The following is a 25,686-nucleotide window of genomic DNA, read 5'->3' as shown; positions in this document are numbered from 1 at the left end:
GCAGGAGGTGAGACTGGGGGAGGTGGGTGCCGGGGGTGGCAGGGTCACAGGCCATGACAGGGAGCTGGCATGAAAGGCACAGTGGACGGGAAGCCTTTCCAAGGTTTTGAGTAGGGGAGAAACATGATCTAAATAGTCCTTTACGCAGAAGAGCAAGGCTGCCATACAACCGGTTATGTAGGAGCAGGGGCAGGAGAGCCGTTCGGAGGCCAGGGACTAGGCAGAGGAGCCTGGTGGCCGGAGCCCGGGCGCGGGAGGTGAACACGCTGGCAGAGCTGCTTCCTGTCTGACGTGGTGAGTGAGGGAGCAAGTCAAAAGGCCCCACTCCTAGAGTTTTGTCCTGAGGGCCGGGTGGATTATGGACCCTCTCATTGATCTAGAGAAGTCCGAGTGAAACAGAAGTGCAGAAGTAAGGAGCTCTGTGGGGCTCAGTTCAAGGTACCGGCCACCGTGACACCCAGAAGGAGCCTTTGCTGCATGTAATTACAAAGCAACTCTGTTTTCCCTTCACCAGCCATTTAAACATGTTCTGTTCAGGGGAGTTTCCTCCTGCCCTGGGCTTTTGCAGAAGGTAGTCTTCTGGCTACAGAGACAGTCTCCGTTCAGGAGTTAACGAGGCCAATCTGGTCTAATGACAACAACGTTGATCTTCATTTCTCTCCAGTTCTCCTCTCCTGGCCTGGAGTGCTGAGGCTGGAAAGGAGAGTGGGGTAGATGTCTCCTCTCTCTCCCGTCCTCCTCTTTATTTCTTAATCTCTGTGTCATGCCACTGTGACTCCAGTCTCTTCAGAGTCTCAGTGGGAGGGAGGAGAGAGGTAGTGGGGCAGGAAGCCTCTTACTCCCAATGCTTCTTGTTGTTGTTGTTGTTGTTTTGGTACTGGGAATTGAACCCAGGGGTGCTTCACCAATGAGCTGCATCCCCAGCCCTTTTTAAAAATATTTTATTTAGAGACAGGATCTTGCTAAGATGCTTAGGGCCTCAACAGGTTGCTGAGGCTGAGTTTGAACTGAGATCCTCCTGCCTCAGCCTCCCAAGTTGCTGGCTTACAGGTGTGTGACATTGCATCAGGCTCCTCTTACCTCTGATGTCATGATGACCTAGGTTAGTGCAAAGCATCCTCTAGGGCACTTCCTTTTTTAAAAAAAAATTTTTTTTAGTTGTAGATGGATACAGTACCTTTATTTATTTATTTTTATGTGGGGCTGAGGATCGAACCCAGTGCCTCACACGTGCTAGGCAAGTTCTCTACCACTGAGCCCCAGCCCCAGCCCCTGACCTCTAAATGCTCCTGTGTGGATGAGTGGATAAACATCACACAAAACAGTTTCACCTCTTCTGTGCAAATCCTAAGGAGTGATCTCCACACCTCACTTTAGAACATAGCACCTACTGTCTAAGAGATACAGAGGTTAAATCAGGAGCATGTCAGGGCCTTGTAATCCCGGAGGGGCCTTGCAGTGGGCAGGAGCACAGGAGGAGAGCCTTGGGTGAGATGTGACTTGGAGTCATCCTCACCGACATGCTGTTTGAAGTGAGGAGATCACATGCGAGTGAGGGCCAGAAGGGGAGGTGGGGAGGACTAGTCCAGAGGAACTCCAAGATTTAGAGGCACAAGGGGGCAGAGCCAGTGGAAGGTGAAAGGAGCGAGTGGCTAGCAAGGGAGGAAGAGGAGGAGGAGAGTGTGGTATTGCAGAGGCCCAGGACAGAAAGGGTTTCACAAAGAGAGGGCAGGATCAGCCATGTCACGATGCTGCCAAGGGGCAAGTGAAGGAGGACTGAGGAGTATCCTCCGTGTTCAGCAAGACTTAGAGGCGGCTGGTGGTTCTCATCACAGGTCACTGTGGAGCCGTTGGAATGAGAGTTTGACTAGCGTGGGTTCAGGAGAGGATGGGTGAGCTCGTGAAGGCAGTGAATGCAAGCAAACCTTTGGTGGGATTTTTCTGTAAAGGGAGTGGAGAGATGGGGAGGGATGAGGAATGCAGCTATCATAACTGTAGATTCCTGATGGAAAGGCGCCAAGGGGAGAGCAAGCTGATGATGCTGGAGAGGGGGGCCCGAGGGCACAGGCAGGTGAGGAGGGGGATCCATGCGGGAACCCAGGGAACAGCCATTTCCTTGGGTGGAGGGAGGGCGGAGTCGCCCACACAGACGGTGTTAGCTGGGTGAATTCTGTGAAGGAAGATGGCTTACTTCTGTCCGTTTTCTCAATGAAGCGAGAAGGTCATCAGCTACGGTGAGGGGGGCTTAGCGATCTGGAGGTTTGATGAAAGAAAGGAACCTATATTTTCTAGATTACAACAATCCTAGTATACGTTAATACTCCACGTGTACTGACCTCTGAAAGCAGGCCCGTGGGGGGCCCTTCAGATCGGGTCCTGCACTGGTGATCCACTCCATCCCCTGGAGGGTTGGCTCTGTCCCTGAGTGCTTCCATGTTTCTGCATCTTGACAGGGCAAGGCAAGGCCAAGGCAGACTCACCTGCCGGGCGAGTCACTCGGCCCTGCCAGCACCAGGCTTCAGGGGATCTGCTCAGCTCAGCTGGGGAGTACTTCCGGCTGTTGCAACCCCTCGCCACCAGAGCACACTCAATTCTTCTCTTTTGTCACCTTCCAAAGGTCTCAGCAGTCAAGGAACATACATCCTGATTCTTGACCAGTGGAAGGGGACACAAGAAGGCGGCTTCAGAGGAATTTATCTGCAAGCAGGAATCCTGCAGGGTGAGGACCGAGGAAGGCACTCACCACTTGTTCTAAGAAAAACATCCGCAGTAAACATCATTGATTTTTAACGCCTACAATAATTAAGAGATGGCAATACCATGAATGGACAGTTATTGCAAATGTATTTACCCCAGAAGTTAAAAAACATTGCTGACAGATTTCATAAAAATAAGAGTGATCTTAGTGAGTTCCTGTCTCATTCATTCGATTTGTTTCTAAATTGAGGTATGTTTCCTTTGGTCAGGCACCCTTAAGATCCACATCTACAAATCCTCCCCTGGTTTTTCCAAGATCCTCTAGAAAATTTAAAAATTCCTCGCGACTACTCACTGGCAGATTGATATTCTAAACATCACCCTGTGGCTCAGGTGGAATTTGAATCCTGATGGTGGTAAAGCACAGGACACAGCTCAGGGAAGCAGAATTTTGTCTTCTTTAGGCAAAGGGGATCTTTTTAAGGGACTTGAAGGATTATTATCTGTACTTTACTGATGTGTAGATAGAGGCACAGAAGGATGAAATACTTTGCCCGAGGTCACCTGGCTATAAGGGAAGAAGAGAGGTGAACTTACCAGGGCAATAGAAGCAGTTAGTAGTGCTGCTGAAATCAGAGGGTCCTAGTGTGCCAAAGAATGAGGGGCTTTTTAAATCCCCTGCAGCATACAGCGGGGTTTACCTGAAACTGCCAGATTTTCATTCTCTTTAATTTCATTTTAATTTACATCTCCAGCCTGCACAGTGTGGTGTCAAGTAAGAATTTACAATTATTCTTACGAATCACCCAGAAATGTTAAGGAGAACAGAAACAACAATAGACCTCTCAGAAAACTAGATGACGAAAATCCAAATTATGAAATAGGAGGTGAAGCCAGGAAAGTGGGAGGAAAAGAGAGACAGTGGCTATGGCTGCAGGTGTCAGAATGGACTGATCCAGTGCTCTCCAAGTCGAGGACCACCCTGAGTGCAGAGGCAGAGACAAGGCCCCCAGCTCCCAGCATCCTGAACTGGAACAAAGACTCCCTTGGCAGTCATTTTGGCCACAAGCAGTCTGTTCACATGACAGTGGTAGAAGAAGGACTTGGACCACCCTGTAGCTGCCTGTCTCTATTGGCCTAGGAGAAGAAAAGCTAAAGGAACTCACGAAATCTAGGTTATAAAGAAAATTCCAGGGGCTGGGGAGATAGCTCAGTCGGTACAGTGCTTGCCTTGTAAGCACAAGGCCCTGGGTTCGATCCCCAGCACCCAAAAAGGAAAAAAAAAAAAAAAAAAAAAAAAAGAAAAGAAAATTCCAGCGTGGGGTGCAGTCTCTAATCTTTCACTGAAAACTTCCTGCAAATAGTTGATGTAGGAAACACTTCATTCACAGAGGAGTCCTCAAAAAGGAGCTGGCACGAGGTCCAAAGAGCATAAAAACAGCAAGGAAACAAATGGGGGGGGGTAAGAAATGGACACAAACACCTACCAGGTAAAATTTATGATAAAAAATCAAAGGAAGTGCGGGGGGACACAGGCCCCGGCGCCCTGCCTCCCGGCTGCGCCGACTCCGAGCCCCCCACGTGGGGAGCTAACTCCGTTCCCCGCCCGCGCCCTCTGCCCTGAACCACTGGCTCGCATCCTCAGCCTTCCAGGTCCCCGCATCCTGGTCCTGAGCCCTGAACTTGGGCTCGCTTGGGTCTGACGCTGCGAACGTCCAGTCGCTCGCAGCAGTCACCGTCTCTAGACAGTCAAACCCCCAGACGTCAGCCCACAATGCACCGGGCGGGCCGGGAAAGACGCGCCGGGGCGGGGACCCGGGAAGAGCGGAAGGAGCGTGGAGGGGAAAGCAGCGTCCAACTGTAGGAGGACAGCGGAGCATTACCTCATCCCGTGAGCCTCCGCGGGCCCAGAGAAAAATCTTCTCCATGGCGACGGGCGGGCCCGCCCCCTTGAGAGCGACGCAAGCTAATGGGAAGGCCTTGGGGCGACATCATGGGCTATTTTTAGGGGTTGACTGGTGGCAGCTAAGTGTTGAGCTCCGGCTGGATAAGGGCTCAGGGTTGCACTGAGTGTAGCTGAAGCGGCGAGGCGGGAGTGGAGGTGCGGACGCAGGGAGACGGACGCTCAGCCAGCTAGGAGGACTGCAGTGGAGTCTGAGCTGCAAATTTGGTTCTTTTCTCTTCTCACCAACAGCCTAGAGCTAACGCCTGTGGCGCCCGGGCTGGTGTTCTGGGGAGCGCCTGGAGATCCCCTTTTCCTGCCGCCTCCGGGAGGAGAGCCCCGCTGTTTGGGCGCTGCTGGAAGTCAGCAAGCGGCAGCAGCAGCAAGCAACTTTCCCGGCCTCGAGGACCAGGGACAAGTGGCCCCGGGTCCCGGAACGAACTTTTGCAAACCCATCCTGCGCCGTAAGCTGCCGCGGCGACGGTAAAGAAAAGAAGGCAGCGGAGAAAGGAGAGACCTGCGCTCAGCTTCACTCGCACCGGTTGCTGAACTTGGGCGAGCGCGAGTCGCGGCTGCCGGGCGTCCCCTTCCCCCTCGCAGCGGAGGAGGGGACAGACATCTGAGTTCGGGCGGCCGCCACCGTGGGTTCGGTGCTGCCCAGCGCCGCCGGAGAGCCGTTGCCCCGGGAGGCGAGTTCATCAGCTGGCTCGGAGGTACGGCTGCGCCCGAAGAGCGCTCTGTGAGTGACCGCGACTTTTTAAAGCTGGGCAGCGCGCGCGAGCGGACAAGTACGAGTGCAGGCGGCATCTTAACCCTGCGCTCCCTGGAGCGGGCTGGGAACGATCAACCAGCGGGGGCGCGCGCTCTGAAACTTTCTTCGCTAAAGGCTCGGGAGGCGCGAGTGTCCCCCGCTTGCCAGCGCGCTGTTGCGGCCCCGAAACTTCTGCGCACAGCTCAAACTAACCCCACGTGAGGTGACCGACCGTTCTATGACTGCAAAGATGGAAACGACCTTCTACGACGATGCCCTCAACGCCTCGTTCCTCCAGTTCGAGAGCGACGCCTACGGCTACAGTAACCCCAAGATCCTGAAACAGAGCATGACCCTGAACCTAGCCGACCCGGTGGGCAGCCTGAAACCGCACCTCCGCGCCAAGAACTCGGACCGTCTCACCTCGCCAGCAACGGGCACCTCACTACCACGCGGACCTCCACCCAGTTCCTGTGCCCCAAGAACGTGACTGACGAGCAGGAGGGCTTCGGCGAGGGCTTCGTGGGCGCCCTGGCAGAGCTGCATAGCCAGAACACGCTGCCCAGCGTCCCGTCGGCTGCACAGCCGCTCAGCGGGGCGGGCATGGTGGCTCCCAGGTGGCCTCGGTGGCGGGCGGAAGCGGCAGTGGCGGCTTCAGCGCCAGCCTGCACAGGGAGCCGCCGGTCTACGCTAACCTCAGCAACTTCAACCCGGGCGCGCTGAGCAGCAGCGGCGGCGGGGCGCCCTCCTAGGCGGGCCGGGCTGGGCTTTCCCGCTCAGCCCCAGCAGCAGCCGCTGCCGCACCACCTGCCCTAGCAGATCTCGGTGCAGCACCCAGGGCTGCAGGCCCTGAAGGAGGAGCCGCAGACCTGCCCGAGATGCCTGGCGAGTCGCGGCCCCTGTCTCCCATCGATCTGGAGTCCCAGGAGCGTATCAAGGCGGAGACGAAGCGTATGAGGAACCGCATTGCCACCTCCAAGTGCCGGAAAAGGAAGCTGGAGAGAATCGCCAGGCTGGAGGGAAAAGTGAAAACCTTGAAAGCGCAGAACTGGGAGCTGGCTTCCACGGCCAATAGCTCAGGGAACAGGTGGCATCATAATATGCCTTGGTGTGTGTCTGTCGTAATTTTGTATATTTGGAATCCTGTAAGCCTCTTGTACTTGATTTTGCATTTCATTCTTCAGATTTGGGAAATTTTCTGATATTATTTCATTGAATAAATTGTTCATTCCTTTGGCTTGTTTCTCTAGGCCTTCCTCAATCCCAATAATTCTTAAATTTGGCCTTTTCATGATATCCCATATTTCTTGTAGATTCTGTTCATGATTTCTTACCATCTTCTCTGTTTGGTCAACTTTGTTTTCAAGATTAAATATTTTGTCTTCAAAAAAAAATTAAGCAGTGGAATGTAACAAAAGAGATTCATAGCAGCAGTATTCTGAATTGCCAAAATGGAGCCAATCAAATAAATGCCCATTACCTAGTAAGTAGATCAAATAAAATGTGATCTGTCCATAAAATAGAATATGGCTTGGCAATATAAAGGAATGGTTTTGTTTTTGCAGTGCTGGGGATGCACCCAGGGCCTGGTGCACACTAGGCCAGCGCTACACCACTGAGCTACCTACTGCCTCTCAAGGGTTCTTCTTGAAAAACTGGTTAACTCAAGAACTTGGGTCAAGATACTTCCAAAATACATAGTAAAAGGACTCAGTGGGACCATGGACTCTAAACTGTAGGAGACTGAAACAAACATGAGGTCATGGTCATGGGACAGAATTACAGTGTTGTATACACTACTACCAATTAGAAGGGAGAGAAGATAGTCATAGAAACACCGATTTCCTCGCTTTTCATTAATGATGTTTGAACCTGTTAAATCAATAATGTAATAGAGGGCTGGGGATATAGCTCAGTTCAATCCCCAGCACCGCAAATAATAATAATAATAATAATAATAATAATAAAAATAATGTAATAGAAAATTAATCTACTTAGCGACCAGGCACCTGAGCATAGCGTAGATGGAGTCCCTTACTTTGGGCGAGAAAGACCCAGAAGTGTTTAAGTGTAGGCAGTTGTTTACTTTGAAACTTGTGAGTTTCTCTGCGCAGCCAGCATCCTGGGGCTCCCCAGCTTGCAGGCTGCGCTGGGGGAACTTGACCCCACCAAGTATGGAGGCAGAGCTGCTGGGGGAATTACAGGTTTTTCTTCATTCTTCCCGTGCCAGGGATTGAACCCAGGGGCGCTCTAGCAGTGAGCCACATCCCTTTTTATTTTTTTATTTTGAGACAGGGTCTCGCTAAATTGCCGAGGCTGACCTCGAACTTGCAACCTCCTGCCTCAGCCTCCGCAGGCGGGCGTTAGAGGCCTCCGCGAGCGCGCCGGACCCCCGCCGGCGACCTCCCAGAGCCCGACCAGGAACCGCCCAGGGGAGGCGGGCGCGTGGGGTGCAGCTGGCGCCGCGGGAGAGGGGCGAGCGAGGACCTGGGCCGCTCGGTTTACCTCTTCTGCCCCGGGACCCTGCGGTCTATGGCTGCCGCGAACACGGCCAACTACGGGGAACATTTCAGGCCAGAGAACTTGAAGAAATGGCCGGAGCCCGAGTCGGTGTCTCTGATGGAGGTAGGAGCCGCACCGAGGGTCCCTGGCAGGGAGAGCGCCGTCGTTCCGGTCGTGGGGCTTCCCGTGTCGTATCGAAAGTTCCCGGGATTTCCTTGAGGCCCCTGACGGTGGAGGCAGAGTGCGGAGGTGCCGGATTTTGTACGTGTGCACAGAGAGCTCGGGATTTCCCGAGGGCTGCCGCGAACCATTAACGTCTTCCTAAGTTCTATGGCAAATTTCGAAGCAGGAGCCATCGAACACAAACTGCCTATTTAAAAAAAAAAGTTTTTTTTCTAGCTGTAGATGGAAACAATATCTTTATTTATTTTTATATGCGGTGCTAAGAATCGAACCCAGTACCCCACACATGCTAGGGGAGTGCCCTACCACTGAGCCACAACCCCAGCCCACACACTGCCTGGTTTTTTTTTTTTTTTTTTTTTTTTTTTTTTTTTTTTTTTTTTTTAAACAACAACGAAAAAAGGTTGTTTAAAAATCTGACATAGGGCCGGGGCCCGGGCTGATGAGGTGGCCCACGCCTGTAATCCCAGCGATTTTGGAGGCTGAGGCAGGAGGATCTAAAGTTGGAGGTCAGCTTTAGCAACTTAGGCTCTAAGCAACTTAGCAAGACCCTCCCTCAAAATAAAAAAAATAAGAAGGGCTGGGGTTGTTGGTTCAGTGTTTAAATGCCCCAGGGTTCAGTCTGACACACAGTCAAGAGTGTATGTAACTTTGCTTCCTCCTAATCTTAGAATGGTTAAAAAAGAGGTGGCGGGTTTCCCCAGATACTCGCATTTCTACTCCTCCAAATAGAATGACTGATTCTAAATTAATAGTTTAGTATGAGGGAAGCTTGTTTGTTTTACATACTTTTTCAGTTTCCGTTTTAAAATAAGTCTGAGAAGGCTTTGAAGTGAGATTGTTTACATTATAAAGAGCTGTATTTTGGAGATTATCCAATTAGCTGTTCAAATATCATTTTAGATTTCACATAAACTATGGATAAAAATAGAACTCTTCTTTTTGAGATTTCTGTGTTTACAGATGTGGTATTTTGAGTTTGGGGTTTGGTTGATTTTGATGCAAAGTGGCAGGAACAGAAAGAACCAGATGGAATAACAGAATCCTAAGAACCTGTATAATTTTTCACTAGAGATAATAATTCTAGGTAAGGGTGTATCTCTTCCAGATACTGGATTTTTTTTTTTTTTTTTTGTACTGGGGATTGACTAATGAGCCACATTCCCAGTCCTTTTTAATTTTTATTTTGAAGCGGGGTCTTGCTAAATTGCTCAGGGCCTTGCTAATTTGCTGAAACTGGTTTTGAACTTGTGATCTCCTGCCTCAGCCTCCTAAGTCCCTGGGAACACAGACATGTGCCATAATTCCTCCTTAGTAATATAGGAATGAAAACTGCAGATCAGTTTATATTGACCCAAATGGAAAAGCCCTACAGTGAAGATTCAAACACATCAGCTTCACCCAAACTCACAACGGAAACAGAAAGTCCCTAGGTGTGAGACAATATTTGTAAGAAGCCGGAAACTGGGACTAACCAGTCTTGAGACTGGATGTTACTCTAAATGGAAGTCGTGTGTTTTTGACCTATGAAGCGACCTATCAGAAGACAGGAAACGTCAAGGGCCCTTTACAACATGCCTACTGAGTGAATACCTGAAAAGAGGCTTCGCTTTATACAGGGTTCCTTTTTAGTAAGCTTCTTGGCACTTTAAAAGATGATTTAATGGTACAACATCAAGGTTTTGTCTCAAAATCACCTGGGTGGAGGACAGAAAAATGAATGGGGATTTAGAGGAAATGAAATTAACTGTGAGTTGATAATTGTTGAACCTAAGGGATGGGTATTTGAAATTTTCCTTAATAAAAAGTGACGAACCATTAGATTTACACTAAAGCTGTTGGTAAGCTGCCTTGAGACTTGTCATTCTGGCTTGTTTCTTTGGGATTAACCTCCTCATCTTCAATTCTGTAATTTTAGGTATTAGCTAGAGAAGACGTCGATGGAGCTGTCCATGCCATATTATTTAGAGAGAATTATGTTGTGAAGGTGAGCGTTGGCTACAGACTGAGCGTTCCAAGTGTGCTCTGGGCAGCAGGAGCGATACAGAGAGCGCGGCAGAGCTGTTGTCACCCTGTGCGTTAGTGGGCTTTCTTCGCTGTGAGGAATGTGGGAGATAAACAACTTAAAAAGAAGAAACATTTGTTCTGGCTCACAGCTTCAGAGGTTTCGATCTGTGGTCACCTGGCCCTGTCGCTTTGGGCCTGTGGCACCATTGGGGTGGGGAGTGCATGGGGAAGCAGAGTTGCCCACCTCACAGCAGCCAGGAAGGAAAAAGAGGAGGAGAGGAAGGGGCAGGGGTCTCAATATATCCCCCCCAACGACCTACTTCTTCCAGCCAGGCCTCACTTCCTAAAGTATCCACCACCACCCAATAGCGCCTTCAGCTAGGGACCAAGCGTTCAACACCTAAGTTTTTGGGGGACTTCATATCCAAACCATAGCACCATGTCAAAGAGACTCATTTGCAGGGAGAATGAGGCTCCTCTGATTCACTCCTTGTTCTGTGGAGATCTGAGATTGTACCACCTAAGATCACTCAGAGTCCTGAATCCTGTTTGGATGTGCCCTCAAGAGATCCCAGAGATGTTCGAACTGCTCCCCATCTTTGTCTTGGGACTAAATAGAAATCCTTTCCTCCTGAAACTTGCCTCCTCCTCCTGTGTCTCCTAAAACCACCAGAAGTGAATTAGTATTCCAGGGTAACGATCAATCAGCAACTGATAATCACTATGGAATTAAAAAAACTTAAGGGGGGTTAATCATAGTGAGAGGGATTGAAATTTGGTGTTCTAACAACACTTTGACATTTGTATTGTGGTTTGCAATTTAAAGAAAATGCACATATATTCTCATTTGGGCATCAAAAGTGGTAGGTGGGATTAGCCTCCTTGTATAGATCAGAGAGAGGTGTCCAAACAAATTTTTTTTCTTTGCAGTACTGGGGATTGAACCCAGGGCCTTATGCTTGAGAGGCAAGTACTCTACCAACTGAGCTATCTCCCCAGCCCTGGCCAAACAAATTTAGTGCTCTTTTTGCTCAACCAGTTTAATCACAACGTTTCCTGATGATGTAGGCTAGACACAGAATGGGTAACCAGAAAATGCTTTGAAATTCTTAAAAAGAAGCAAAAAAATTGGTGAGTTAGAAACAGTCTAATCCAACTAATGAATGAAATGCAGGTCAGTCTGAAGGTGTGGCGCACCTTAGGACTTCACCTCTGCCTGCTCTGTGCTCTCAGGTTCTCTTTCTGAACTTCATTCTGTGCTCTGATGATCTTGTGCTAGCACGGGGCAGCCTCTATGTGGCAGAGAGCTCAGGAGTGGAGAAAGTGTCTCTTCCTCCCACCCCTTTAGTCAAATCCCAAAACATGGAAAATTTCTTACTGACTTGTTTTGTTTTGTTTGTATTCATTAGAAATTGGATGCATATTTACAGCATCTGGATACTTTTAAGGAAAGAAGAAAAGAGATGCTACACAGAAAATGGGTTGTAAATGTCGCAGAGCCCATTCAGCAGAGAATTATGGGAAAAGTAATCTCAAATAGAGGAGCTGAAAAAGCAAAGCGAGAGAACTTTGAATGTTATTTAAAGTCCACAAGTAAAACGGTACTGAGGTTTTTTTTTTTTTTTATGTCAGTTTTCTTCTGTTTTTCTATCCTTAATTTTTCTGCTATCCTTAAGATTTTCCATTCATCTCATCATTCTCACGTTTGCCTGATGGTGTTTATAGCTGCAGGAATTAGGTGCCAGGGACTCTTCTTCTCCCTATTCCTGTGATCAGGAAGCAACGGGTCCTCAGGACCCCCTGGCCAGCTTTCCCACAGTTCTCATTAGCCAGGACTGGGTCACGTGGCAACGCAGGGTTGGCAGAGAGGCTGGCTGGTTTTCTAGTCTCTGTGGTCAGCCAGCCACTAGATACAGAGGCTAACAGTTCTGTTCTTCAGTCTGGCTTTGCAAAACAGCATTCTTCTGGTTTCTTACTTTGAAGATATTTTTTGTTTTAACTTTGAGGTCAGAAGCCTCCTTAGGAATTCCGGCCCACCTCTTTGCAGTACCAAATGTGTCTGTTGTGCACTACAGTATTTTCACTCTTTTTTTGTCCTCCTCCCTAGGTATTTACTGGAGATACAGAGCAGTTTAGCTGGGATGTCAGAGTGTTTAAGTGTATTTGTGAACAGAATTTCTGATATGTGCGTTACATACTAATACCTAAATGCCCTAAGAGGCAGAGCTCAAGATGAGATGCAGATCTCTTTGAAATCCAAGTGCACAATCATACAGTTATGTCCAGAAGTGTGATCATACGAGAATTCCACAGGAAAGTCACTTCTCAAAAATAACCTGTTGAAGTCCAGGTGATTTTCTCAAATGTCTGTAAATTTAGTATGAGCCTTGTGAGCTGGCACCCACCAAAACATCTGCACTCAGGCTGAAATAGGGGGGGCGGGGCCCACCTGTCAGGTCTTGTCACTCCTGATGTTCAGGGGACACCCACCAGCTGCAGAACCTTAAGGAAAGGGTGGAGTCTTGGCACCACTTCGTAGCGGAAGAGGGGAGAGAGGTGCATGTTCAGCCTGAGGGAGAGCTGAACCAAGGGTGGGTGAAAGCCTTAAGTATCTAGAAGGCAGACCTGGTGGCGATGGATAGGTGTGTGAGCTCACAATCTGCTCCTGGAAGTTACAAGGCAGAGTCACACTCAGCCTAAAGATAAACTTCCTCATGGTTACAATGGCCCAGAGAGCACCTGCCTTGTGGAGCAAAAAGTTCTGAAGCCAAAGTTCCTTGGTGATTTCAGACTAAAACTGAATGATTCCTTCTAAAGGACGGTGGAGTCTCGCTGCAGTCTAAATCCCTGCTGAAGCTTCTTCTAACCCTTTGAAGCTGGGTGTTTATATAAAAATGAGCATTTGGCTATTTGGCTTTTATGAATCTTGCAAAACAGTTTGTTTATAGTGATTTGCTCTTTGGTGTGTTTTCTTCCTAAAGGAAACTGTAGCTAGGGACCATTATGATTCTGAAGTATCTGATCCTTTTTACATGAAGAGAAATAATCCAAATTATGGAAAAGTAGGGTTGGTGTCTGACTTTTATTTATTTATTCTTAGGAGTGCTGGAGTTGGGAAAACCTGGTGGTTTTAGTCTTGTGTGTGTGTGTGTGTGTGTGTGTGTGTGTGTGTGTGTGCTGGGATGGTGCTCTGGGCTTCACACGTGCTGGGCGAGTTCCCTGTCACTGAGCTACATCCAGAGTCTGGGAGGTTCTCATAGTTATTCTCTGTTCATTTTTTAAAAAATCCACAAAAGCTTTTCCCTGGAGTTTTAGAATAGGAACCCAAAGTAATTTAGATGGTTGCATAATGCGGCTGAGTGAGAATTTGCTGTTTTGTTCACTCACCTTCAACAGAGGAAGAGAGGTCCCCTGCAGTGGGTCAGTGGAGTGTGACTTGTCACTGGACCCGCAGAGTCAATGGGACTAAGGAGGCTCCTCTCTGCGGGAGGCATAAGGGATGGCAGGGAGCGCTGCCCAGAGGAGCCAAGAGTTGAGCTCCTACTGAGTCTTCAGATGCTTCAGCTGCCAATAGATGAATGAAAATGGAGAGATGTAGGTTTGGTCTTTTCCTTGTGGGTAGCAGAATTAGCCATCAGATACTATTAGTTTTTTGTTGTTCTTCTTCTTTAATAATATGTCTGACCCTGAAGAGAGAAGTGGTTTATTTTGCTTCTTGCAGAAACCCAAGTCAGATCAGGTTCTTCTGGTCAAGGGTAGAGTCCCCTCTAGGATGTTGTCGCGGCACCTAGACCTTGAACCCAGCATTGGGTTAAGTGTTGTGGCAGAACTACAGGGAAAAAAATGGTCCTTCTGCCTAAGGCTTATAATCAGGAGGAGAGAGAGAAACACCTTTTAAAAGGACGGCTGGACGTCCCCTCTCCAGCGGCTTCCCTAGGACTCCCTTCCCCCTCGGTGGTTCAGAGCGCTGCCTCAGCTGGTTCCTCTCGAGACTAGATGTCACCGCGTGGGGCTTGTCTCTTCTAGACTGAGACCCCCTTCAGGACAAGACCTGGCCTGGCGTGGCGCCTAGTGGCCCAGCCGCAGCGAACCGAGCGGGAGCGGGCCTCTTGTGTGCGGGCCACCGGGCCACCTCCGACCCTCGCTCCCGCCTTGGCGCTGGGTGGAAGGGCCCCTGGGCGGCGGCAGCCCTTCACTCTGCCCTGCCCTGCGGACCGCAGTGTTCCCGGTCTTCGTTCTCAGCGCGCGGTGAGGCCTAGAATGCTTTGCCCACACTAACGCCTCGGGGTCCCAAAGAGTGTCACTTTTTTGCAGGGTGCGGTGCCTCCATTTTGTGGCCCTCTGTTTCGAAGACAGCAGAAGGCGGACGAAGAGACCAAAACTAGCCTTCAGTATGAGACAGGTGCCGTGTGAGCATGGGATGTCATTCGTAGAGACTGCGAATTGTCAAATGATGTGCCACCCCAAGACCCCCGGGGGCTGCTTTTAAGAGTGTTGACTTAGATTTTTTTATTTTCCTATAGGAAAACGATATTCTGCAAAAGAGCTTAAAGGAACAAAGGCCAGGCTGCGTGACGAATCACCCCCATTCATCTTCACTGCCCACAACGTGATTGCGAAAGAGCATCGAAAGGCCTCTGGGGTACCCAGGAGAGGCAGAACATTCAGGTACGGAGTAACCAAAGAAGCGAACACGCAAATACTGGTTTCACCCGCAGTTTAGTTTACTTCCTTATGTAGGTCTTGTAGTTGGTCAGTTTTTCTTTTAGTGATTTATGGTTTTCTTGTTATTACTAGCACCACCTTTGCATCATGCAGTCTTTGGAGAGATCAGCATGAAACACAAGTAGCTTGACCAATGCCCAGAGTATTCCTTGGAGCTCACCACTCAGGTCAGGAGATGGACTGTCCACCGCCATGACGGTCTCTCCCTGCCCCCAGCTCTCTTCCCTCTGTAGGGCTTCACTTCTTTGCTCTCCCAAACAACTACTTTTGTATCCTTAAATAATATTGTTTATGTTGCCCATTTTTGAATTTCATATGCATGCAAACTTAAAGCGTTTACTCCTTTGTGATTGACTTTTCAAAAAACTTGATAAGTAGTCTACATAGTATGAACTGCACCTGTTTTGTGTCAGCATACAGTTCTATGTGTCATTGGTGTCTTTTGTGCCTCTTTTTAAGATTCACCCTTGTTGTCGCACACAGCTGCATCGTGTTCCTTTCTGTCTTGTGTAGTAGTACCCTGGACTATTTTGCAGTTTACACCACCATTTATTCAGTCATTCTACTTTGGTAGACATTTGATTTTTGTTGTTGTTGTTGTTGTTTTTAATGTTCGGACTATTATGATCAGTTCAATGCAGGTATTTTGATTCTCATAAGCCACGCTTCTCAGGGTATATGCCTAAGAGTGGAGTTTGCTGGGTCACAGGATAATGTTTAAACTGTTTTCCAAAGAGGCTTTACACTCCCATCAACATGGATGAGAAATACTGTTCACATGCTTCACATTCTCCTTGACTCTGGTGTTACTAATTTGAGTAAAGCTGATAGCTATTTAATAGCATTTTCTTGATTGCCAATGAGACTAAATGCCTTTCATACTTTCATTGGTTGCTGGGTTTTCTCATTTGAGAAGTACCTGTTCAAGACTTCTGCCATCTGTTTTTCCTGTGGGTTGTTTGTCTTTCTCATGGATTTGTATTTGTTCCTCATATATTTTGGATATAAAACTCTTTTCAATTATACGTGTATCTTCACTTGTTTTGCGGATTGTGGTTTTACTCTTCCCAAGGACATTTTTTGATGAGTAGATATTCTTTCTGATTCAGTGCTGGGAATTGAATCCAGGATGCTTTACCACTGAGTGCGTTATAGCCGCAGCCCTTTTTATTTTCTGTCCTGAGCCAGGATCTTTCTAGGTTGTCCAGGCTGGCCTTGAACTTGCCATCCTCCTGCCTCAGCCTCCTGAGTCACTGGGACTACAGGTGGGCACTACCATACCTGACTAGATATTCTTTTTTAAAATTTTTATTTATTTGTATTGTTGAGACAAGGTCTTGTTATGTTATCCAGGCTGGTTTCAAACTCTTGGGCCTAAGCATCCTCTTGCCTCAGCCTCTTGACTATTGGAACTGTAGGCGCATGTTACCATGCCCTGCTCATGAATAAATATTTTCAATTTTGACATAGTTAAATTTATCTTTCTTTTCCTTTACAAACAGTAGTTTTTATACATTAAAATGTCTCTTTCAAAGCTTTATAGCTTTATAGTTTTGCTTTTCAAATTTAAGTTATAATCTAATTAGAATTGCTTTTTGTGTAAATTGTTTATGAGGTCAGTTTTATTTTCCACCATAATAAGACTTACTTTCCCCAGTGTCATTTGTTGAAAATATGTTTTCCCCCTTGCTCTGCAGTGCAATCTTAATTTGACCCAAATGAAGTGTCTTTTTATATTTACTTTCTGGATTCTCTATTCTGGTCTATTTGTTTATCTTATTTACTATAGCTTTAAAATCAGTTTTGATACCTGATAGAACTACTCCTCCTAAACTTAAAATTAGCTCATATTCCATGTAGATATACACACACAACAAAATCCCCAAACAAATAGATGGAGTTTTTATTGGGATTGCATTGATTACGTAGGTCAATTTGGGGAGAATGAACATCTTTACAATTTCTAGTCTTTTGATCCATGAATATGGTGATTCTCTCCTTTCATTGGAATCTTATTTTATTCCTCTTAAAGCAGTGATTCTTAATCAGGACTGAGTTTTGCCCTCATGGAAAGGTTTGGAGACATTTGTGGTCATCAGGGTGGTGGGGCTCTATGGGCATCTACGGGGTACAGGGCAGGGATGATGCTGAAAATGCTACATCAAAGACCCCCCAAAAAATATAAAACAAAGAATTATATGGGCCCAAACATGAATTAATTCCATGGATGAAAAACCATATCTAAAGGTCTCATAGATCTTTGGTTAAATTTATTCCTATTTTGTTACTATTTTGTATGATTTCTAGCTATTTATAATTGCAGTATACAAATAGAAATGATTTTGTATATTGATCTTGTATCTCAAAATCTTGCTAAATTTTATTATTAATTCTGTTGTTTTATAGTCTTTTGGATTTGTTATGAACATAATTATATTATCTGCTAATGATGAGAGTTTTATTTCTTTTTTTGTGGGGGTGGGTTACTGGGAATTGAACTCAGGGGCACTCAATCACTGAGCCACATCCCCAGCCCTATTGTGTATTTTTTATTTACCATTCTTTATACCTTTTATTTCTTTTCTTTTCTTTACAGTACCAATTAACATCTCTAGCATAAAGTCAGAGTGGTGATAGTGAGCTTCCTGGTCTCATTCTTAAACAAAAAGGGAAAGCTTTTAGTGTTTCACTGTACTTTCTATGATTTTTAGATCTCCATTAGCTAATTAAAGAAGTTTGCTTTTTTTTCTCATATACTATGAGATTGTTTAGATCATGACTGGATTTTAAATTATATTTTTCTGCATTCTTTAAAAAATATATTTTAGATGTTGATAGACTTTATTTTATTCATTTATCTATATGTGGTGCTGAGAATCAAACCCTGTGCCTCAGGCATGCTAGGCAAGTGCTCTACCACTGAGCCACCACCCCAGCCCTGCTGTGTTCTTTCTTTTTTTTTTTTTTTTATAATTTATTTATTTTTCATTCATTGTACACAAATGGGGTACAAACTTCATTTCTCTGGTTGGACATGATGTAGCGCCACACCATTTGTGTAATCACACATGTACACAGGGTAATGACGTTTGTCTCATTCCAGTATCTTTCCTTCCCTCTGCCACCTCTCCAGCCCTCATATCAACTTTCTCTTGATATTCCTTTTCCTCCATCTGCAGTGTCATTGGAGTAAACAATGCTACTTTGTTTCTGTTTCCCCCAGTGCTTGTAGGTTTTATGTTCTATTTCTGGTGTCATGGTTTCTTCATCTCTTTCTCTCTCTCCTTTTGCTGTGGTGCTGGGGCTCGAACCCAGGGCCTCATGCATTCTAGGCAAGTGCTTTACCACTGATCTGCATCCCCAGCCTCTTTATCATTTTAAAACCATTTTATTTGAACATTAATAACATAACTTCCCATGCCCCACTGAGACAAAGGCGTTCTCTTTCTTTACTCTCGCCATGGCCCCCCCAGCTCCCCAGGCTTTGATGCCTCAGCTACTCCTGCTTCTTTAATCTGGTCTCTTCCCCACGAGTCTCCACCTCACAGCCTGAGGGATGTCTCAGGGGTGAGCAACTGAACACTCCTCAGTGGCTTCCCACAACCCTCGCAAGCCTGTGCAGTCTCCTTAACATGCACATGAGGTGCTCTCTGGGCTCTGACATCCTTTCTGGCTTCATCTCAAAAATCCCTTTTCTTTAAAGGAAAGGAACACGTATGGACCAGCAGAGTCTCTGGTCAAGTCAGCGCGTTTCAGCTCTAAGAGAAGTAATTGTCAGCTGGCAGCCTCCCTGTGCGGCCAGCCTCTTGAGGGCCGGGCTGGGTCTCATGTATCTTGGTGTTCCCAGTGCTTAACCAGAGAGTAGAGGACGGTGGGTAAATTCTTACTAAATGAATAAATGGAGGAAGAAAGGCTTCCAAAGGCTCATTGCTGGGTTTCCTGCAGCCTTGGTGACAGCCCTCTGGATGCCTCACATCACTGACAAGTAAGAAAGGACTTGAGAGCAAGGTGCTTAGATTAGTCACAGGCAGTTCGATTAACAAAGAACATGATCTTTCTCAAGTTAAAGAAAGCGGGGGAGGGGAGGTACATATGTTAGGAAGCACCAGCGTGTCGTGAAAGACAAGGCCAGAAGCTGGACTGCTTGAGGGATAAGGAGACCAGTCCCTTCCTTTTTGGAACGTCAGTTCTGCAAACCTGCTTCATTTCTGCTTCTCTGTACATTGGCTTTCTCTGCAGGTGGTAGAAAGCAGATGCTCCACTTCTGCCTGACTTTGTGGCTTGAGCACTCAGACGCTCTCTGGTAATCCCTGTTACAACTCTCTGTGTCTCAGCCACAGCTGGAGAAGGGTCCCATGACACCTGCTTACCTACAGATTGTGCCAGCAGGGTGTGGGTGGGGCAGAGAGATTGAGAGCTATCTCAGCCAGCGTCATATTACTACAGTGAAATACCAGAGGCGATTAGCTTACAAAGAGAAAAGGTTTATGTAGCTCACAGTTTTCAAGGTTCAAGTCCATGATTAGGTGGTCCCATTGCTTTGGGCCATTGCTGAGGAAGTACATCATGGCAGGAATATTTGTAGGAGCAAACTGCTCACATCATGAATCAGGAAGCAGAGAGAAAGAGAAAAAGGAAAAGACCTAGGTCCCACGGTCCCTTTCAAAGGCCCATGACCTGTGACCCTCCCAGTAGACCTCGTAGCACCTCCCCATACTACCAGTCTGAGATCCTAGACTTTACATAAGGACATTTAGGGGACTCATCCAATCCATAGCAGAGGGAGAGCGACTGGTGATGTCTCGTTGGCTTTTCCTTTTTATAGCAAACACTAAGTGCATTAAATTAATTTCTAGAATGGTACGATTCAGTTTGTTCTGAGTTGAGATAATGTGTCCTCTTTTCTTCAAAGTCCTGAAAGGCATATCTGTGCAGAGAAGAAGCATCTGTTCAGTAAAGAGAGGACGACTACCGACTTAAGTCAACTTGCTTTTGAAAGGCAGTTCCGTTTCTCACGGCTTCGCCAGAACAAAGAGGCTGAAAAGAAGGGTCCGGTGAGCTGAGATCTGGGCTGCAGGGCCTGGCTGGCATCATTTGGCAGCATCCCCAAGATCCCCAAGAATCCTTGATCTCAAAAGCAGTGCCCGCAGCAAAGCCTTCCCTCAAAAGTAGGCTCCTGGGGGGCAGAGGAGGCAGCAGCCAAAGACAGGGGTGGAGAAGAGGAGGCAGGAGGGAACACTGACTTTACCCACCAGAAACAGTCTGCACTGGTGGGCAGTCTGGGCGGGGAAGCCTTGGGTGACAAAACTCAGCACAGTAGCAGATGCGGGACCCGGGGCCCCACCTTCAGAATGTGCCTTTATAAGGCGAGGGCAGGAGACACTTGGCCAGAAAGGATCTGCCCTCTAAGATTTCTTTGGCTCTTTCCCATGAGCCTGGGTCCTTCTGCCATTTTTCTACCATTTGTTACTTATCACATCCATACCTGACCAAAAAAAATTTTTTTTAGTCATAATAGGTGGGAATTTTTTGAAATGAAATTTATACCAAAAGGGAGAAAGCAAAATGAGATTTTAAGTATTTAAAAGGTATTTTATTTTGCCTTTATTTTCTTTTAGTGGTGCTGGGACTGAACTTAAGGCCTCACACGTGCTAGGCAAGCATTCTACCACTGAGCCACACCCCAGCCTTAAGAGGCCTTTTATATGCAGGGATTTTGCCAGCAGTTTTCTCATCCAGCGCTCACAATTTGGTGGGCACAGCAGCTCCTGGCCTATCACCCTGCAGTCCTCTCCCACAAGCCCTGAGGCTTGGCCTCCGGGGAAGCACCTGCTGGTGGGCCTGTTGTCAGGGGACAGCTGTGTGTCCTTGCATATCTCCTTTCACCAGCCACACTCAGGAGGGACCGTTTTCTCTCTCCACTTTGAACACCTGGTTGAATATTTTGGGTCCCAGTTTCTACCCAGTCCGGGTCTCACTGGAGACAAATGAATTCTCCTTAGATGACAGGTTACCTTGTTGCTTTCCTGAACAGCTTTTTCTGAGCATAATTATATTTGAGAGTACAAGGAGCTCCCCATTCAGTTTTTAAAAATATTAAGTGTGGGTTATGATCTCATATACATATTAATGTGTTCTTCACTCCTCATTGTTACTATGTGGGTGTGTGGGTGAGGACGCGTAAGATCCACTATCCCAGCAATTTTCAAGTGAAGTTGTCCCTTGGTGTCTGGGGGGACTGTTTCTGGGATCCCTTCCTAATACCACAACATGTGGCGCTCAAGCCCCTTACACAGATGCTAAGTTTCTGCACATAAACTGTGCACATCCTTCTGTACACTTTGTCACCTCTACAATGCCTACTGCAATATCAATGCAATACAAATAGTTGTGATGTATTGTTTGGAGAGTAATGATCAGGAAAAGAGTCTAAATGTTCAGTATAGATGCAGTTTTCCCCCACATAATTTTGATCTGCAGTTGATTAAATCCATGGATATGGAACTCATGAATAGGGAGGGCCAACTGTGGATAACAGAGTATTAATAACTGTAGTTGCCACGCTGTACGTTGGATCTCTAGAGCTTCATCTTACAACTGGAAGCGGGCAGCCTTTGACCACCATCTCCCCGCCTCCCCACCTCCAACCTGGCACCCACCCTTCTACTCTCTGAGTCCAGCTTTTTTAGGTTTCACATGTTAACTGGCTTTCACAGCGTTAATCTTTTTTGGGTCTGGCTTATTTCACTGAGCATGATGTCCCCCAAGTTCATCCACCATCCATATTGTTACAGGTGACAGGATTTCCTTCTTTTTAAAGGCTGAAAACACACACACACCTACACACACACACACACTTTTCTTTACCAATTCACCTATCAATGGACACTTAGCTCCTGTATCTTGGCTATTGTGAATAATGTCACACTGAACGTGGGGGGGCAAATATCTATTCAAGACATGATTTTATTTCCTTCAAAAATATAATCAGATGTGGAATTACTAGATGAGATAGAGGTTTTATTTTGAAATTTTGAGAAACCTCCATAGTGTTTTCCACAATGACTGTACCAGTTTGTACTCCACCAAAAGTGGACATGTGTTCCCTTTTCTCCACATCCTCACCCATACTTGTTAATTTGACTTGATGATGACTGACCACCTAACAGGTGTGATATGGTATCTTCCTGTGGTTTCAGTTTGCAGTTCTCTAATTAGTGATGTTGAGCATCTTTTCTTATGCCTGTTATCATTTGTATGTCTTCTTCAAAGACTATCTATTCACAACTCAGGAGGCTAAGGCAGGAGGATCACAAGTTCAAGGCCAGTCTTAGCAATTTAGTGAGGCCCTAAGCAACTTAGTGAAACCCTGTCTCAAAATTAAAAATAAAAAGGGATGGGAATGTAGCTCAGTGCTAAAGAATCCCTGGGTATGCCCCCTGCCCTGCTGCCAAATCTACTCAAGCTCTTTTCCCATTTTTAAATTGGGTTCTTAGCTTTTTTGCTATTGGGTGGTATGATTTCCTCATATATTTTTGAATACCAACCCCTTTTTGGCTCTTTGGTTTGCAAGTATTTTCTCTTGTTCCCCAGTAGGCCTTTTCCTTTTTTGTTTCATTTTGCTGTATACTTTTTGATGTGATGTAGCCCTGTTGTTTATTTTAGATCTTCGTGTGACTAGTCAGCTCTATTCTCATGGTATGGAAGGTTACTTGCTGTCACCAATAGATCCAAAAAGCAGATAGTGGTTTAAACACAACAGAAGTTTGTTGTTCATGCATCAGTGGGGGTGCAGTCAGCAGGCTGGCCCCCTCCAGGACTCTGTCTGATGGGCCTTTGTCACCTTCAGCACCTGGTTTCCAGGAAACTCATTCCTGTCAACCAGAAAAGGGAAGCAATTTGAGATGAGTCCTGCCCTGGCATCCGTGGGCCAGGCCTGAGCTGTGGGCTAGGACCTGTCACAGTTGTCCTTAACTCTAGGGTGTGAGGGTGCTGGGAAGAGTAGGCTGGCCTGAATGCAGTGGCAGGGGAGCCTGTTGTGGACAGCACACCCTAAGAAGGTCCATGCAGCTGAGGTACAGGAGGCTCCTGGGAGAGCTATGGAAAGCAGAGTCGGCGAGTGAGGCAGGAGGGTTGGTGGAGAACCTCCTGAGAAGCAGCTTTGTTAGAAGGACCGGGTGTCGGGCAGGATTCCAAGTTCCTCCCCTGCTCCTGCGAATTTACACCACACTCAGTCCTTCTCTTCTGTCAACAGGTTTTAGGGACCCAAGAGCAAAGACCCCGCTCCTGGGCAGCTGGGGATCACGAGCAGAGATGGGGGCCACAGCCGGTGGAAAGAAGAGTGATGACAGCTGAGGTCCTGGGGAAGCACTTGGCCTCCCTGCAGGGGATGGCCAGGCAAGGCCACCACTGTAGCAAGGTAATGAAGCTTCACTGGCTTCTGTCTGCAGTGTCCTACAATACTGCGAACGTTTCTCCTCTCCAGAAGGGAAGGATATTGCAAGAAATGTCCAGATAATAGCAGTTACTATTTATAGAGCTCTTGTTATGAAACAGGAACTGTGAGTTGAGAATTTTAATAGCAAGTAGCAAGACAGATTATTATCTCCTAATATTTGATGCTTAAGAGAGGCACGGTGCTGGCTCCAGGTTTTACAAGTAGTGTTTCATTCCAGGTCAGTCCCAGTCATGCCCTGGGGGATCTTTCTCCTCTGACAGACTTGGTAACAAAACCAGCTTGCTAAGAAGTGGGTCCCCTTTAGGAAGGCGGAGTTATACCCTTGCCAAGTATCCTTTCAGAGGATGGCTGGAGCTGCCGGGTGCATTATTGCATGCACCACGGTCACTGAAGTCATCGTACTCAGATCCGGCAGATGACTCTCTCCTAAATCTGCCCAAAGAACCATGACTTGTCTTGAAATGGCGAAATGGTACTAGTCACAGTTCATCTAGTGAGAATTACAGTCCCCGACAATCCCGGGAAGAGGATTGTTCTGCACTCATGGCTAAAAGAACCCCCAGAGCTGGTTTTAAACCTGCCTGATCATTAGGGACATCTCAGGCACACTGACATTAGCTCACACTTAGCTCCAGAATCAACAAATACATGTCCCCAAACCTGAGACAGCCAGAGGTTTGCTTTGCTCAGTGAAGCTGTGCTGACCTGCCAAACTTTGCAGTAAGTAGGCAAAATGTTCAGTCATTTTGTTTCAGATTCCAAAAGCTGTCTCTTATTTTATTTTTTTAAAAAATGTTTTAATTGTTGATGGACCTTTATTTTGTTTATATGCGGTGCTGAGAATAGAACTCAGTGCCTCATACATGCTAGGCAAGTGCTCTACCACTGAGCCACAACCCCAGCCCCCTTATTTATTTTATGTTTATGTTTTAACCAATCATTGCCCAGGACCAATACGTGGAATGAGTCAATGATGGATTTAAAAAATTTGAATATACTGAATTATGTTTTCCATTGTAGCCATTGAAGAAACTGAGCCCCAGAAACATGAAATAGATTCACCAAAGTTACAAAGCAAGTTGGTGGCAGAGTCAAGCTGAGGCCCTGGGTCTCTTGGCCCTATTGCCACCCCATCCTTGGTTTTTCCCATTGTATCAGAAATGAAATTTGGTTTCACTATAAGCAGCCTCTGAAGTTACCTTTTAAGAGTCCTTCATGTAGAAAGTAAATCAATCAAACTTTGAAAGAAGATATCTTGATAAACTTTTATTTTTATTCTCTTTCTGTACATATTGGCAATGATAAAGCTTAAAGATGCATGTCCTATGAAATATGCAAACAAGGAATTTACATAAATAATTTATACTTCAGAAAATTAAAGTTGAAAAATATTTTCCACATTATTAGAATTCACAGTATTTAAAGTACATCAAGCTTTCCCCTTTATATTTCAAACTATATTGTCATAGCAGAGAATGATAAAATCTAGTTAGGAATAAAAGGATCAAGTTTCTGTTTTATTCAGTGCACAAGTAGACGCTCTACCAGAATCAGCTGCGTGAGCCCCGAGGCTGCAGCATTTCATCCCAACCCTTCACCTCCTGAGTGCCGTGACCCAGCAGAGGTCACATGGTGTGGAATGGTTCAGTGTCACCAAACCTCCCCACGGTGGACACATTCACCAAGTGATAACATCTGGTGGTCTGATGCCTCATTTCCACATAATACTTTTATAGCCCTGAAAATGGAAACCTGGCATCTGAACACAGCTGACTATGTTAACACCAGTACAAGGCACTGTGCTGTGGGGTTTCTTTATTTATAGGAAAGATCATGTTTGCATAGACTGCGAGCGATTTAGTGTGCAATAAAATACAGGCCCCAGCTTGCGTGGCTTTGTGATGGATGAAGCCCAGGGATGCCCTCAGTCCCAGGAGAGCCCATGTGCTCATTCTGTAGCCCAGCCCTGAGGCAGAGCCTCTGGTGCTGCCCTCCCCGATCCCCTAAAGGAGAGTTTTCTGTTCAAAAAGCTGAAGGTCAAGGCGGACCCAGACCTCCCCTGTGGGGACCTCGTGCAGCAGTAGTCGACGGGTGGTAGGGCCTTTGTTTTCCTGTTCTGTTTGAATTTTTGCCACTGGAACTTCAGTGCGACCTAGGAAATCTGGTGAATAAACATTATGTAAGGGTCCAAAGTCTTTGTGCTTTTGAAATTATTAAATAAAAAAAAAAAAAAAAGGACTACCTCAAGAGGAGGGTCTAAAACAGGTTTACAAAACTTTCACATCCAAAACAAGTGACTTGTTTTGGTTTATGGATGTTTGAGACTCTGAATAGATGCATGGAAATGACAACAGATTTGTCTTAGGGCAGCTGCCTATTTGGAGTCCAAGTCTCTCTGGTCAGAGAATGTTCTGCTCATTT

General features: G+C 46.6%; 2 protein-coding genes and 1 pseudogene across 11 annotated transcripts in view; 2 read left to right on the top strand and 1 right to left on the bottom strand.

The window, feature by feature from the left end:
- The first annotated feature begins 5,486 nt into the window (after nucleotides 1-5,486).
- On the top strand, nucleotides 5,487-7,302 carry LOC306643604 (transcription factor Jun-like; annotated as a pseudogene). Its single transcript has one exon. The product of its transcript is annotated as a transcription factor Jun-like (transcript).
- Nucleotides 7,303-7,527: 225 nt separating this feature from the next.
- The window catches only part of FAM228A (family with sequence similarity 228 member A), a 28,753-nt gene continuing 10,594 nt past the window's right edge, over nucleotides 7,528-25,686 (top strand). Inside the window, exons 1-8 of one of the 5 annotated variants that reach the window (XM_079109637.1) lie at nucleotides 7,528-8,015; nucleotides 9,994-10,062; nucleotides 11,492-11,683; nucleotides 14,397-14,484; nucleotides 14,606-14,750; nucleotides 19,720-19,861; nucleotides 23,062-23,226; nucleotides 24,286-25,284. In XM_079109637.1, coding sequence (XP_078965763.1) covers nucleotides 7,923-8,015; nucleotides 9,994-10,062; nucleotides 11,492-11,683; nucleotides 14,397-14,484; nucleotides 14,606-14,750; nucleotides 19,720-19,861; nucleotides 23,062-23,226; nucleotides 24,286-24,321 — 930 coding nt within the window. In that variant the 5' untranslated portion in view covers nucleotides 7,528-7,922 and the 3' untranslated portion in view covers nucleotides 24,322-25,284. Of the gene's footprint in view, nucleotides 8,016-9,993; nucleotides 10,063-11,491; nucleotides 11,684-14,396; nucleotides 14,485-14,605; nucleotides 14,751-19,719; nucleotides 19,862-23,061; nucleotides 25,285-25,686 lie in introns of those variants that run through there. The other 4 variants (XM_079109636.1, XM_079109638.1, XM_079109635.1 and 1 more) reach the window with 4 other exon arrangements.
- ITSN2 (intersectin 2) overlaps nucleotides 24,059-25,686 on the bottom strand; it is a 134,409-nt gene continuing 132,781 nt past the window's right edge. For all 5 annotated transcript variants that reach the window (XM_079109612.1, XM_079109611.1, XM_079109615.1 and 2 more), the window contains one exon: nucleotides 24,059-25,426. In XM_079109612.1, coding sequence (XP_078965738.1) covers nucleotides 25,269-25,426 — 158 coding nt within the window. In that variant the 3' untranslated portion in view covers nucleotides 24,059-25,268. The remainder of the gene's footprint in view (nucleotides 25,427-25,686) is intronic.

The sequence above is a fragment of the Sciurus vulgaris genome, assembly GCF_902686455.1.
Source record: "Sciurus vulgaris genome assembly, chromosome: 14".
NCBI classification, from domain to species: Eukaryota; Metazoa; Chordata; class Mammalia; order Rodentia; family Sciuridae; genus Sciurus; species Sciurus vulgaris.
This window is presented reverse-complemented; position numbering and strand designations above follow the sequence as displayed.